The following is a 16,649-nucleotide window of genomic DNA, read 5'->3' as shown; positions in this document are numbered from 1 at the left end:
ATCAAAAACTAGGTCACCAGGTTAAATCAAAGGAAAAGCTAGTTAACACTGTAGAGGCAACATTTATTACTATATCTTAATAAAACTTAATCAGAGTGTTTATCTTGATGACCTATAGGTCAAATTTAAATCTGGGTTAGGTGGGATCAAAAACTAGGTCACCAGTTCAAATCAAAGGAAAAGCTTGTTAACACGCTAGAGGCCACATTTATGACTGTATCTTCGTGAAACTTAGTCAAAATGTTAATCTTGATGATTTTAGGTCAAGTTTAAATCTGGGTTATGTGGGGTCAAAAACTAGGTCACCGGGTCAAATCAAAGGAAAAGCTAGTTAACACCTTAGAGGCCACATGTATGACCATACCTTAATGAAACTTGGTCAAAATGTTAATCTTGATGATCTCTAGGCCAGTAGGACAGGTTAGCGATACTGGGCCTTCATGGCCCTCTTGTTTATCTCATTTGTTGAGCGAAATAAATTAATTGCCATTGTGCTTTAATTAATGCTTTATTCTTCAAGTTGAACTTAAAAAAGAATAGAAAATCAAGCGAAGTAATTTTAAGATATAGTTGTTATCATTATCAAATCGTTGTTGTGTTATACTTTTATTCAATTGGGGCAACCTCAGAGCAATGAATGACTCAGTGATTAAAGGATCTTGACTATCGAATCACTCTCCCGTCACCTCTATGGGATAGCAACCCTTCATGTGATGTAGAATAATTCCCTGTGAGGGAGCTTACCGAAGATGACTGGTTTTACCCAGAGAATTGTCCATGCCGATAATAATGCCTTTAGGGAAACTTTGGGACTTCCGTTACCAGTTTCCATATTTTCAAATTGTTTTTATGTGACAGAACCCCGTAAAACGGAGCTTCATGGCTCATCGTCATTGAATAATGTTACTACAACCTAAACTAGTGAAATATTCTTTTTCTTACATACTTTGTGATACAAATAAGAAAATGAATAAGATAAACTGACAGACATAAATCTCTCTTAAGCATTTTCTCAGCTGTTAGCATTCAAAGCACATAAAGTTAATGTCCGTAAAATGAAATGGTGTTGTGATTTTTCAAAGGAAAAACAAGTCGACCTCTGGTTTAGTTATAATATCTGTAGCTTAAATTAATATCATGTATTTTCCGTAAAATTTTTTAGGTTGTCAATCGCAACACAACAGTCATCTGGCATGGGGATGTCAGATTTTACCGGCATGGGTAAATATGAATCTGTTTTGCAAGAAAATACCACCTGTTGACGGGAGGAAGCAGAAAAAAATACACAGCTTTAGATTATTTACGTGATCTTTTATACAAAATATTCGGACTCTTATCTGTTTTCATTAGAGTGTCAGCCTTTTAAGTTGATCTTTCAATCAGATAAAACGACACCACATATCGAACTATTGACAGATAATCAACAGTCAGTTTTGTCTTTCATTTCTGTCACGGGTATTTTGCGACCGGACATATAGGCGCCGTCATCAATACCCGCTTTGATTTGACCGACAAGTATCTTATTTATCTCAATTGAAATTCTTTGTAAACCATGAAATAACCCCTAAATGTCGCCCTAAATCTACTTTGAAATATTAAGCATTCGTAGATTATAATAAACCAGAGGGTTATTGACACTTAAGCGCTCAAATGTGTAAAAGGCTTCAAGTCTCTTACTATTTTGGATTCAGAGAAAAAGATTTTTATATATTAGCCTATATAATATACATGGTAATAATTAGAGCAACTACGGTAGACAAATATCAAGGCTCTAGGTATAATGGAGTCATAGAAGAAGATTTTCAAACTGTCTTATATATAAGCATATAATATATACATGACACACCAAAGGGCGTTGCCATTTTTTACCCTTGGCAAATACTTAGAATGATTATGGTAGAGAATCAAACCGTGATATCACAAGCCAACTATCAAAGTTCTGGCTATTATGGTATCAGAGAAGATTTTCGAAGATTCCTATAACAGCTATTTCTGGTACATTTTGTGTACATTTCACACACGAGAAGTGGCCATTTTGAATCCTAGGGCAATAACTTGAACAACTATGGTAGAAAACCAGCCCTAATATCACATGACAAATATCAAAGCTTTAGCTATTACGACTTTTCATTTATAATTTAGACGATTTTAAAATTTTCTTATATATACCACTAAGCATATAGTTATACATCTCAAACTCAGGAGCGTCGCCATTTCTGACGCTAAAGAAATAACTTGAACATTTTAAAACGGTACAGAGTCAAACCCAGTTATCACAAGCCCAATATTAAGGCTCTAGCTTCAGGGAAGAATATTATTAAAGGTTTAATTTATAGCCGAAAATATATCTTAAACCATAATGACCCACATGTCTAATGAACCAAAGACATTTGGACAATTTTGAAAGAGAGCCAAGCAGTGGTCATTTGTGTAGAGGTTTAGGAGATATCGTGTGAAGATTTTTTCGTTTATAGTCATGGCGACCCAAATGTGCAACCAAGTGGAAGAGTTTAAACAACTTTGCTAGAGGACCACAAAAGAAACGTCCAAGCAAAGTTTTATTAAAGTCCATTCAGTGTTTTAAGAAGAGATTTCGTTTGTAGAATTTGTTAACGACGGGCGGACAACCAGACAGACGCACCACGGATGACGGACAAAGAGATATGAGAACTTATTATTCATAATATCCAAAAAGACAAGGTAATCATCTTGCCATTTGTAACTGGGTTGACAAAGAAAATGATATTCCATGGAACAGGTAGAAAGAGAAAGGTTCCAAGAGTATTTAGGTGTCTCATGGCAAAGTTTGGCTCAGTCAGTGTTATACTCAAATTCATTTAAATTTAACCTTTTTAAGTTTTTTTATATGACGTTTAAGTGCAAAGTTTCATGATCCCAACTTCAGTAGAAGTGACATTTTATTATTTCGCTCATCAATAATAACATATATGCATAACATATATACTGTTAAATACAGCTTGAAGTACAGGAAGTGCAACAGGAAGTAACAGGAAGTAAAATTACGCCATAATTTTAGTACAATATGTTAAATGAAATAAGAAAGTATTTCTTTTGAAATGGCTACTATATATGTAAATGAAGGTTTTACTGAATTTGACGCTAAAATAGAAGAAGGCATTGTCCCAGAAACGGATATAAAGACTGACGTGTATGAATCTCTACAAAAAACCAAGGATTGTGAGTTATATCAGACAATAAATCAGGAAGTTGACAAAAAAGTTATTTCACGGAAGAAAATACTATACATTTTACTCATTTTCCTGTCGGCAGCAGTCATTGGGCTTATTGGCGTTATCATTCTATTCGCTTCTACTACTAAAACAGGTACGTTCCTTAACATCTTAAGTGTTCTACACGTCTAAGTATCGCTTTATATTGCAAGAAACTGTCGCTATAAATGTTTAAAAACACGTAACTTTTATGATGAAATGACTCAAATTATTGCGGGCAACGCAAAAATCAAGTAGTTTGAAAACAAATCTAATAAAAAAGACGATCTTGTTTCTGTTCTCTAACTATTATGTTTCCGGAGCTATTTTCAAACTAAAATCAGAAAACAAAGCCTTTTCGTAAGTTAATCTTTCATCATTTTCTGCTTTGTTTATTTATGTAAAATACTAGAATAAGTTGCCCCTGTGGTTTTAGTAGTCTCGTAAGGTAAAAAAATTATAAGATTTTGTAATTTACCAAGCTTTAACAATCAACTACTAAATGTAACATTTATCTGATATTCATTTCACTATTACAAAGATGGAATCTGGGAAAGCTGGCAGATGTGGAGTAACTGTAGTACTGACTGCGGTGGTGGTTTCAGGACAAGGTCGAGGACTTGCTCAAATCCAACACCGTCTCATGGTGGAAGATATTGTCAAGGGAATTCCATTGATACAGAGTCGTGTGGAAACGAGTATTATGGTAGGATATGTTATATTTTACTTATTATTGTGTGCGGAACTCTGCTTTTATGAGATGTAACATGCACGTTTAATGTATATTTTCAGAATTCATGACTTTCAATTATAGAAAAACATTTGGCTAGAAAAACTTGATAATTTCAATATGCAACGAAGAACACTTTAACTGAGTTATTATTCAAAACATGCGCTTCTCGAACGTCTCAATTATATTGTCATAGCAGAGCGCTTGAAAGGAAATTCCCACAAAACATGCGTAGATCTAGCGACTATATTCAATGATATAAACAATTGTCCTAGATACCGTGTTAGAAGTCATGTGCTTATTGATGAATTTCCCTTTTTATCTATTTCACAAAATAGCCAAGTTATGTATGTACATAGTTCTAAAGCCCTTTAAGTAGGCATACTACAAAACATGGAGTGGAGTCAGGGAGTGGAGCCGTGTAGTGGAGTCGTGGAGTGGAGTCAAAATTGGAGTGGAGTCGTGGAGTGGAGTCAAAATTGGAGTGGAGGCATGGAGGGGGTCAAATTTGGAGTGGAGTGGAGTCAAAATTTGGAGTGGAGTTATGGAGTGGAGTTAAATTTGGAGTGGAGTCAAAATTTGGAGTGGAGTTATGGAGTGGAGTCAAATTTGGAGTGGAGTCAAAATTTGGAGTGGAGTCATAGAGTGGATTCAAATTTGTTTAATCAATAATATTTATTTATTGATATTTTATAACTATTCAACATAATAATGCTTTTGTTTTACATTGATTGTAGATACACAGAACAGAAAGCTTGGTCAAATTGATAATTGTCAGTATATTTTATCTCATTATTTTTGAAAAGATTTTAAATACAATTTTATATATTTGAGAACAGTTGTAAACAAATCAAAAGGCAGTCAACCCATGGGAACATGTTCAAATAGACCACAGTAAAAAGTAACAACCAAGTTTTCAAAACTAAGTTCCAACTGAACACCTGTAGGAGCATGTTCTAATTACTGCTTGATGTATTCTCGGATGGGTTGGGTATAATAATAGGCATTTTTTTATAACCTTTATCAGTGAACAATTATAACACTCCTTATCAGTGTTTTCTATTGAAGTTTGTTGGTTTTGTTGTTGTTGTTTTACTTAACAATTTTTTCACTTGGCCTTAGATCATTTTCAAAATTTGTCGACAGATTTATTATGAGAACCTTTCAGTCCCATTCTAAATACCAAAATCAATTTACAATTTTAATTATATTATTAAATGAATTATTTCAGCAATATTTAATTTCAGATAAACAAGAGGAATTTATGCAAGTCAGATAAAATTTAGATATTTAAACTTGTTACATAAAGAAATTGTTTATGTCCACTGACATTGCAATATTGACTACCGTATAGCTCAGGTAAATAAAAAATACATGTATGTAGCATGCATGTTGTTGTGTTAAATTCATTAATTCTATTGCTGACAAAATTTCTATTGTATCCATCCGCAACCTGAAGCCCGAAACCCGCGATTTAGTGTACATATATATATATATTGCGGGCTGTAGGTTGCTACAATTAAACATTTTTCCATTATAGCAACCCGCAATTTAGTGTTTTACTGTATTAAATGGATGCACATTTTTACTAGAAAAATAAGGAGTTGAGTACAATAAGCCTCTGCAATTTGTATTTTAAGTTTATTTTAATTTCTTTATTCTCGATTGCGAAACAAGTTCTCACAACTTAGGATTACTCGCTCTTGAGACTCATTCCAGGTGGAATTAACCTCAAGTTAAGATGTTTTAGTTGTCTTGTAAAATGAAAAATGCAATAAGTATTTAAAAACAAACTCAAACTCATCACAAATTGCTGTATCCCATACAAAATGATTGAATTTCACAAGTTATTCTAATATTCTGAGACCTGGATGTCAAACCTAAGTTATGATTATTTTTTATATGCTCCAGTATAACAGCGTGTACACCTCATTCAAATAATTATTTTCATAATTTGGCTTTAACGATTTTTTTATTCCGATGTTACTTTGTTCCCAAAAAAATTGCTTTACAATGTGCTGAAAACCGCATTGAAAAATAACCACCGGTTAAGGAACTACACATGGAGTAGCATTATTTATTGTTTGTTACATATCACCTTGTTAGGTCTAGTACATTATATAATTCTTGATTTCTTTAGGAATCCTAATCATATTTATATACAATATGAAATGATCTTAAGATCTAGATCAGGAGTGATTATAAGGCAAAACAAATCAGACTAAAAGTCTAGCAGAGTCAGAGTTAAAAGGCCTTGATCAATAATAAAAAAAAATAATTCCAACGTTTAAACTTTGCACTTTCATTTCTGCATCAATCTATATGATATTTATGAAGAATTAAAATCTGGTGCAAGTGTGATGGTAAGATCTGTTAAGAAATAGGGCTGTGTCATAACCGTCAATGCTTCTAATGTTTGAAAGAAAATTCTCTTCAAATGGTGACATTGACCTAATGATTCCCATAACCCCTTTATCCCAGTGGTCTCAAATGAATTTCACAGATACGAAACATGAATTTTATAAAGCTTCACCTAAAAGTCTGTTCCTTTTAATTAACAAAAAAAAAAAAAAAACACAAGAAAAAGATGTTATCTCCATGTGATGAACATTTAATATATGAATGCAAATGCCATTTCAAATTTAAATAATAAATCCAGTGCTACATCATAAAAATGCTACATTTTTTCATCATTTTTAATTGGAATTGACACCACTATGATAATGCACAACCTTTCTCTTGTCACTTAAAATGAAAATTAATATAGGCAACAACCATTTAATATACCCTAATTAAAGCTTCAAATATTTATTCAACCACATGCTAGGTGTTAGAAATACATGAAACTAGAACATTGATATAGACACTACAATTTTTATTTCAGAATTATATTATATATATATACTGACTTGTATTTTCTCTAAAGGGCAATAAATCAATTATTTTGTTAACAGGAATGGAATTTCACAGGCTTTATACAACATTTTTAAAATTTTGACTCAACGACTCCACTCCAAATTTGACTCTACTCCAAAATTTGACTCCACTCCACTCCACGACTACGACTCCACTCCATGTTTTGTAGTATGCCCTTTAATTATTATGCAGATGACGTACAAGGTTCTATATGGATCAGTCATTATGTTTTAAGTCAAATCATATCCTGTTGAAATCATTTCTTTTGTAACAACAAACTTTTCTTTTGTGTTTACTAGCATGCGGACATTTTGTGGTTTAGTAGTACATGTACACATGTTCAGACATTTCTTAATATCTAATAATAGGAATTTGGTTTATGTCGTCTGCTACTAAGTAGCGAGTTATAACCACACAGGAAAGATAAAGTTAATATTCCTTTAATAGATAGATTGGTTGCAACATAACAAAAGAGAGTTTCATGCGTTAAACCTTTAACCTTACTAATAATAGCATTATCTATTGACATTGCTTCGCACTTATGACCGTTTAACTGAAATTAATTGTGAACGATTTATATCTATTGCTAGCTTGTCAAATGTGCTGTTGGTGGTAACAAATAATCAATGTTTCTTTGTTTATCCATAAATTATCTTACGTCGATTGTGAAGGAAGTTCTACAACAAATCACTCCCGAATCCTCATTCCTGATCGAATTCCATTACCACGAGGTTATGAGAGAAGTGGCCAGTTTCTCTTTTAATTCTCAGCGCCAAGCAAGGGAGCTACCGGTTCTGTTTTTTTCGCGTGTTTTCACGCGGCCTGGGATCGAACCTCGACCTCAGCGCTCGAAGTGGATGTTCCACCACTAAGCTATCGATGTGGTATTTTATGATGAAGCCAAAAAAAGAAAGAAAAAAAAAAACAGCTAGTTTTAAAACCAGTGTAATATTGTTTAATAAAAGCACGGTCATGTTCCTGTTCTCTTTTTTTTTCAGGAGCGATTTTTTCAAACAGAAAATAAAGAAAACATAAAAAACAGAGCTTTTTCGTAAATTAATCCGTAGTCATTTTCTGATATATTTATTTTATATGTCAAATACTAGAATAAGTTGCCCATGTGTGGTCTTGTAAGGTAATAAAATATACAAGATTTTATAATTTACCAGACTTTAGCCACAAGCTACTTATGTAACATTTATTTGATATTCATTTCACTATTACAAAGATGGAAGCTGGGAAAGCTGGCAGATGTGGATTAATTGTAGCGCTGACTGCGGTAGAGGTTTCAGGACAAGGTCAAGGACTTGCTCAAATCCAACACTGTCTCGTTGTGGAAGACACTGTCAAGGAAATTCCGTTGATATAGAGTCGTGTGAAAACGAAGCTTGTGGTAGGATATTTTACATTTTATGTATTATTGTGTGCGCTATTCTGCTTTTATAAGACGTAACATGCATATTTTATGTATGTTTTCAGAATGCATGCTTTGTGATTATAGAAAATTATTTAGCTATAAAAAAGTTAATAACTGCCATATGAACAATTTGACTGAGTGTTAAATTATTCAACACATGCGTTACTCGAACGTGACAAGTGCGATGTCACAGCAGTGCGCTTGAAAAAGAAAATACCCCAAAACATGCAGATATTTTGTGACTATATTCAAAGATGTAGACAGTAGTCCAAGATAACGTATTAGAAGACATGTGATTATTGTTGAATTGCCTGAAAATATTTCAAATCTTAGCCAAGTTATGTATGAGCATAGTTCAATAGGCCCTTACAATATCAAGCAGATGATGTACAAGGTATTATATGGATCCGTCAGTATATTTTTAACCGGAAAGTCAAACTATGGCCTGTTTGAATTACACTTTAGTCATACTTTCCATTTGTGTTTTTCAGACACAGAACAGTTTTCGGTTTAAAAGTACACATTTTCTGACATTTGGTATGTCGTATCTAATACATTTAATAGGACTTTGTTTATTACTTGGACATAGAAAATATTTCCATTTAAACATTTGAAAACAAAGCGGCGGACGGCCGGACAGACGCGGAGGAATTTGTTTATCGTCTGCTACTACGTAGTGAGCGGCAAACAAATCAATAACCAGACAGGGAAGATAAAGTTAATATTTTAATATGATTACGTTCACAAATCATAATTGTACGCTTAATAAAGAAATTAGCTTCAACTCTTTTGCTTTCCATAACAAATGAGAGTCCCTTGCGATAAACTGTTAAACTTACACAATAGCATTACCTATTGACCTTGCTTAGCACTTACACGACCGTTTAACAAAAGTTAATTGTAAACGATTTATATCTGTTGCTGGCTCGTCAATGTGGTACTGGTGATAACAAACAATTAATGCTTAAGACTTCGGTGACAAGAAAATTACATACAACTGTAAACTGCAATTATGTTTAACAAGACATATTAATAACATCTTGTAACTAGAACCTGAACAAACAAGCAATTTTCTTCATATTGTAATAAGCTGACATGTCCTGAAGCCCTTGAAATAGAAAATTTATTCTGTATAGGAACATATAAGGAGCCTTGTGAAATTCAAATAATGGAAAACAAGTAACTGTCAATCTTACCTGCGGGGTCCATGGTCCAATTGCTTACAGGAACTCAATTGACCCCAGTCCCAATTTCAGTATGAAATATTTTCCGCGATACCATTACATTATGCCAAAATAATACTTCATCAATATATTCAAATTGAAAAAAAATAATCTCAAACTCGACACTAGTACATTTTTATATACAGTAGACTTTTCGACAACGACCGTACGATAACTGACTGAACATATGTCTGTAACATATTCTCCATACGGACTTTTACTTAAAACCAATTTGACTATAATCTGAACCAGAATGGCTACAATACGGTCAGGTGTCAAACCCGATAGCATTATTGTCTTTACTGGGATCAAATGGATAAAAGTCCGTTAGACTGCAAATGGTTTCAGCTTGGCAATTGGAGAACACTTTGGCCTTCAGGCGTCAAATTTTAAGGACGATTGCATTTTGTCAGTAAAAGATCCCTATTGCGTTTAGGTTTACTGGTCAATGGCTGAGGTCACCATGACCATGACCTTTAGACTTTGAAAACGCTACGATGATACCTATTGAATTTGACTTCGGTTCTGTAAAGTTTTACGGTGAGGGCATGGTGAGGGCATGGTGACCTTGAGCTTGACCTGGAAATTTGTTTTCATCTATAACTGAAGAACACTAAAGTAATTGTCTGTATTTCGACCAAGGACTACCTATAAGTGATTGAAGAATGCTTTGGTCTACATCCGTCAAACATCTATGTCTGAAAGCCTATGGTCAGCAAATAATCCCCAATGGCAAATCGATGTTTGATCACGAGGCTATCATGGGAGTCATGCGTGTTTTACAAACACATCTCGTTCATCCGTGTGTTACGTTGCATTTACCTTGCATACATATAATCAATATAATATAAAAACATACTTTAGTTTACAATAATGCTGATTGCAGCTCTGTTACGTATGGTAATGAAACATGTATTGGTGATATTGGTGAGTACGGTTACTCGTACAATGTTAGATTTTGACATGACTAACTGTGACTAGGGTAATTTATATGTGAAAGTGTTAAAAATAAATTCCGTCAACTTGCATTGATACTTCATCGGAAAAAACATCTGATTTATCTTGATTATGGCTCTATCCTTTATAAAACTCGATAGTAACTTCGATTTATTTTTCAATTTTCAGTTATATTTTATTGCATGCATACATGAGTTGACTGCTTAATCAATGGCGACACATCATGTCCTTGCTAGGGTTATAACAAAGTACATATGCAAATGTAAGCATTAGGCAAATCAGCAAAGTTGTTGTGAGATGCATATTGTGTATGAAGTAAAATTGATGAAAGGTGTGACATCCGAATTTCTGTCCAGACCGGACAAATTATTTCTAAAGTTACCCCTCTTAAATAGTTTATTACAATGTTGCAAATTTTGACAAAGCCGAAATCTGAGAATTCCAAAATAAAAACGGCAGTTTTGATCCCCCTGTAAACAACTGCGCTACAATTGTATTCTAAAATTCTGCACGACTATTGGGTATGTATGCTATCAGCTGATAACAGAAAACAGTAATATAGAGCTGATGCGATCACACCGTAGTAGTTAATCTCCCAGTTACCATTTGCAGGTAGACATAGACTAATATGTTAGATAACTGTTCTTGCCTATCATGTTCAAAACATATCGCGGTGAGAAATAGGTTTATCAGTGTACTCCCAGGAAATACATTTATATCAAATCATCAGTGCAAACAGTGGGCATTAAGCTGAAAACATGCATCTGTTTTTTTAAAGGAAGGGTTACATACAAGACATAGAAGGTAAAATGATCAGCTATATGCGTTTAACAAATTCAAAAGTAATTTTGTGAGACAAAATAGGCCTTTAACTGAACCGTTGTTAGAAATTGTATAATCAAAGCCGTACGGTGCACTAAAAACTACTAGAATTTTAGTATATGGCTGAACACCAACAATGTTATTTCGATATGAATCGATAATATAATGATATAATACAAATATATAGCACAATCTTATTCTTGATGAAATAAGTATCATATTTTGATAAGTATCCGATTTCCTATAAATTCATTTAGATAATAATGTAATAATAAAGTGCATACATTTTTAGTCTATTACATTGGTTTATTTAGCACTGAATACATTTTATCGAGGCGAGTAAAACATGAGTTTATTGTTAATTATTTTTATATTTCGAATGAGATATCATAACAGAATTATTCCCTGAAATAACAACAACAACTAATAACGAAGATAAGCACGCATAATATTTTTCCTGTGATAGTTTTATCTTCATATCATGCCATCCGTCACAATGGTTAGTGCTGTCTTGTGGCTAATTCGAGATATCCTGATTATGTTTCTCGAATTTTTAGTTTTGGGTAGCTTTTTTAACTTAAATGTCGTAGCTCTGTCCTTTCACAATTTTGAGATTTCCTGATTAGGCTTCTCGTATTTTCATTTTAGTTTAGCTTTTTTAGCAAATACGGGACACCCTGATTAGATTTCTTATATTTTATGTTTGGATTAGCCTGTTTCACTTATATGCTCTCAACGTTACATTTTAGTTCAGCCTTCTGTACTTATATATCATAGTTTTATCTTGTCGCAAATTCGGAACATTCTGATTATCTTTCTCATATTTTCAGTTAGGTTTAGTTTTCTGTTCGTTTAGCGAAGTCCTGTCTTGGATTTGATACACTCTCTTCTTCAGTTTGGTTTAGCTGCCTGAACTTATATATCATAGTTCTTCCCTGTGGCGAATATGAGACCTCTTGAGTATGCTTCTCACTTTTTAAATTTGGTTTATCTATCTCTCTATTTGCTTGGTTTGGTTTAGCTTTCTGTTCTTATATTTCTCTCAATATTTTCCTCGTGGTGATCCATATTGTCTCATATTTGTACAACTCTGTATTTCTTTAACAGTTTAACATCATTTTGCTATTTATCATTTCCAGGATACAAACTCATTGTAAAAGAAATGAACTGGACTGAAGCTAAGGTACTTTGTGTTATTTTTTTTTCTAAATTTCTATATACGTTCTGTGATACGTTTTGATATTATGTCAAAATCTTTCGTCAGCATAAAAAAGCAGCTGAACACGATAAATAACATATGCAGTACGTAGAATGAAATCTAAAATGCAGCACCATGCACTTTATGAGAAAGTACATTATCAAAGTAAATTTAATGTCCTGAAGTGTCCGATATATTACCCCCCGTTTGAGTTCATAAAGTATCGGACTAATCTGTTTGCGACATTACATAAAGAAGTGTCTTAAAACACCTCAAAACGGACTAAATATACACACTGAAGGTTGTTATCTTGAATGCGGAGGGACCGAGTGTTTAACTTCGAAATAACCAAAATTTGACTTATGTGGCGGCCGTAAAAAGTCTCCCCGTACATTCAATCAGGGCTGTTATATTTCGATTTTCTCAGATCGTTCAGCACGACATTTATGTCGTGTTATTGGTACCGTTTAGTTTTTCAACATGACCATTTCGGCCTGGGTGGTTCCAATACTCCCGCTTTCACAGCCTTGGGTATTGTTTAATCACCCCTTGGATATGGTGCCTTCTTTTAAATTTTGTCTTTTGACGGTTCCTGTGATACGCAGGCTCCATAACCTCAGATTTCCTTCCTTAATTCCAGTTTGTTTAGTTCTGCCCATTGTTTTCTCGTTTGGGGCAAACCCTTTATTTCATCTGGGGACCAAACGCCGCTCTTCATAGAATTACGCGCCTCAACACGTGTATCATTGAAGGTTCCATGTTCATCGCCGTTTGAATACATCTGCGGATGTCTCTAAATTATTTTTTGTACTTTTAGCATGTATAAATGTTGAGTTCTGCTCAACCCGGGGCTAGAGGGCGTGGACGGTAGCATGCATTTCCACTACCGTCCATGAACAGGCTCAATCAAACCGAGCCTGCAACATTTTCGTTTTTGTCGTGTTGAGCGACCTGTGAAGTTTTCACTTTTCTCTATTTTATTGATAATAAAATGTTCTTTGTGGACGTGTTTTCGGCACGGGAGTTCTACAAAATTTCTTTTGACAAAAGTTAACTCGAGATATCGAGTTTCAAATGTACTCAAAGCCAAAGGCATTTAGTTCAGGATGACGCGCACTCAATTTCAGGATAATGCTTGCTTTGTGAAAATATTTCTATTTGGTGGACGAACAGACAGATAGACATATCAACAGACAGATTGACACAGAATGTGATAAAATATCAATTTTTATTTCCACAGGATTATTGCAATGTAAACGGAGGACAACTTGCTACGATAAAATCTCTTCATAAACAAATGTTTCTGAACGATTTCCTTAATCAAGGTACGTTTGTCAGTGACATTCTCTTAAAAACAGTTTCATATAAGTTTGACAGTATAGTTTTAGCTACGTGTAACCGAAGTAGAAGATAGAACTTGCAAAGAAACAGAGAGTGTTTTATGCGAGAGGTCTGACAAGCATTTTTGCATTTACATTTGATTTGTACTATTTAAGCCTATGTACAGTTTAAGTATAAAATTGCAAATAAAAAAATGCCATATATTAAAGTTTCCCAACATTATGGAGAAAGACAATATTAAAGTACAATCCAGCTGTCTAATTTTTTTCTTATTTTTTGGATAACGTATTTCTTTGCAGAGAATCCGAATTGGATGGTTGGTGCCTTAGACTGTTAGGCCTAGGATACCAACATATTCGGAAGGATAATACGGTGAAAACACCTGGTCATAATAAAATATCTAAAAAGATATAATTTCATTACTCATAATAAATACTAAATAATCAGTTATTCCTTCTTTTAATTTTAAGTATATAGCATGTTCCAAATAGTATATCCTTACATTAAGCAATTTAAAGAAATTATTTATATTACAAGACCCCTATATATATTGTATAAAATATAAGTGGAGTTTTACGGCCACTCGTGACTACACAGGGTTTTACCGTGTTAAGTTATTGAAAAGACAAAATTCGGACGACCGAAATGAGAACGAACACTGCTATCAAGCATTCTGATTCAGCTGCATGGAGAAACAAACGCCTCAGTCATAAGTCTGATATCAATGGGTCACTTCATTAAGGGTCGAACCCACAACTGACATCAATTAAAGGCTAGGCAAGTCAAGACGAGGCAAGTCAACACAAGGCAAGGTAGTATCATACAGCAAGCAACGTTCAAATTGATTTGCAAATTGATCACTGTTTGCTAAGAGGTGGCAACTGCGAAATATCGGTCAACATTCCAGCACTCAACTGCCGACCCACCTACCCTGGTTGACTCCCAAAGTTTAACTATCTAACTCTGTAATCAAGGGCATCCTCCTCCAGGATCTCGTGGGTCCGCTTCTAGCCGCGACCTTCGCTCCGTCCATCCCCATGTGCTTCAGCGTTTCCAACAGGCGCTTCCTGTAGTTGCGGCGCGCTCGGTTCCTGCACCTTTGCGAGTTTTAGCATTCCTGGTCCGCCGCAACACTATTCCTAAGCACCCTTGGAGAGACAGGTCCAACGCGGCATTTTACATTTCAGATTTAGCAAAATTTCGCAATAAAATATGTACGATAATATTAATGTTAAGCTATCGAAAAAGTATACCCGAATAGGCTAGGCAGACGACAATACATGCTGACGAAAATGTTGAGAAAACTAAATGGAATGATTCTTATTTCAAAATAATGTGTAGTATTGTATTGATCAAATTCATTACAGAATTACTAAATACTCTGTGTTATCTGGTGGTATGCAATCGGGCAGTTACGCGAATAGGGAAAACAAATATTTAGGAAAACTGTCCTTTTGTGCTTATATAATGCAAAAGCAGCCTGTTTATGCATTTAAAAATTGCTCACACAGAAAGCAAGGTAAAACAGGCATGCATGAGATTCGATAGCTACCAGCTTTTACGTGGTTTTATACAAAAATCTTAGCGTAACATCGACCCGTTTAGAAGGGCTTGAATTAAAGATTACGAAGCGCGAATCCCAAATAACTTCAAAAGTAGAAGCATTTTTAACAAACCAGATATATCAACATGAAGCTATTTGAATGTTAGTTTCAATTGTTTGCTTGTATGTCTGTCGGTTTGTTCTCAGTGATGGATCTTGTTATAACGTATAACTGAAAGTGCTATCTGAACAATATATTATGTACATGCACTTTCAATACATTAAAATTATAATTTAATTGCCTTTTAGTTGAAATTAACGATAAGCGTGTATGGATTGGAGCATCAGATACTTTGGTGGAAGGTACATTTGTCTGGATAGATGGAACTACCTTTTCTGCATTCTGCATTTACCTATTGGGAACCAGGCCAGCCAAATAGCTATCTTGGCAACCAAGACTGTGTCGACTTAGTCAACTTGAATGGAAAATGGAAGTGGAGTGACAATTGGTGTAAAGAAAAACGATCTAGCATATGTGAATTTAATTGATGTCATGCGTGCATGCATGTTTCGAGGTAAAGGAGGGGGGCATAAATTTTGGGAAACTCTTTCTACACACGGTATCCAAAAGTAACAATCTTAACGTTCTTTTTCTTCAGTGTTACTGCTGCCTATTCAAAAAAAAAATGAGGCATGTAATATGTAATTTTATTATGAATCCAATTAATTGCATTTCAATAGAAAATTGTTTAGATAATAGTTATTAAACGTTCATCAGTTGCAGCAGCCATTTCGTTGATCACATTTCTGCCAACCTAATCTCTTTCATCATTCAAACTAATTGATACAAACAACGTTTTGAAGTTTTTGATTACAAAGTATTAATGGGAATGCATCTAGCTGAGCAGTGTCAAAGAAAATAGCACTTTACTATCTATTTTATTTTTTGAATCTTGATTTCAAGACGCATAATAAAACTCAAAATGAGCGCTTACTTTACCCGATTTACATTCGGAACATTTTCACTAGTCTCGGACTTTATCATATGTTTAACATTGTGCTGTTTAACCGTCCAAAAAAAAATAAACAGAGTTTTCTTTGTACACATGAGCGTCCAATACGGTAATATATTGTACGATTACGTTCTGCACATTAAACCTTCACAAATCCGTAAATAAAAAGGATATATAATAAAACTCTATATTTATGACTGAGCGATATATTTGATGATATACTTCAGAACTACTAAAGGTACTTTTTTTATAATCCCTT

The 16,649-nt window shown here is 34.1% G+C and overlaps 3 protein-coding genes across 5 annotated transcripts in view; all 3 read left to right on the top strand.

Annotated features, from left to right (window-relative positions):
- The window catches only part of LOC123541799 (uncharacterized), a 326,932-nt gene that overhangs the window by 82,859 nt on the left and 227,424 nt on the right, over positions 1-16,649 (top strand). The window lies entirely within an intron of this gene.
- The window catches only part of LOC123542253 (complement C1q-like protein 4), a 323,111-nt gene that overhangs the window by 161,199 nt on the left and 145,263 nt on the right, over positions 1-16,649 (top strand). The gene's annotated exons all lie outside the window — the stretch shown is intronic.
- On the top strand, positions 3,005-16,637 carry LOC128550933 (semaphorin-5A-like). Of its 3 annotated transcripts, XM_053531026.1 has the most exons (8): positions 3,005-3,345; positions 3,772-3,936; positions 4,698-4,733; positions 8,105-8,269; positions 12,435-12,478; positions 13,734-13,818; positions 14,134-14,206; positions 15,687-15,797. In XM_053531026.1, exons 1-7 carry the CDS (start codon positions 3,078-3,080, stop codon positions 14,169-14,171), a joined length of 801 nt encoding a protein of 266 aa, XP_053387001.1. In that variant the 5' UTR covers positions 3,005-3,077; the 3' UTR covers positions 14,172-14,206; positions 15,687-15,797. The 3 variants fall into 3 exon arrangements, with proteins under 3 accessions (XP_053387001.1, XP_053386998.1, XP_053386999.1); XM_053531023.1 differs by lacking the exon at positions 14,134-14,206 and having other exon boundaries at positions 15,687-16,637; XM_053531024.1 differs by lacking the exons at positions 4,698-4,733; positions 14,134-14,206 and having other exon boundaries at positions 15,687-16,637.

This window comes from Mercenaria mercenaria, chromosome 19 (assembly GCF_021730395.1).
Source record: "Mercenaria mercenaria strain notata chromosome 19, MADL_Memer_1, whole genome shotgun sequence".
Classification (NCBI taxonomy): domain Eukaryota; kingdom Metazoa; phylum Mollusca; class Bivalvia; order Venerida; family Veneridae; genus Mercenaria; species Mercenaria mercenaria.
This window is presented reverse-complemented; position numbering and strand designations above follow the sequence as displayed.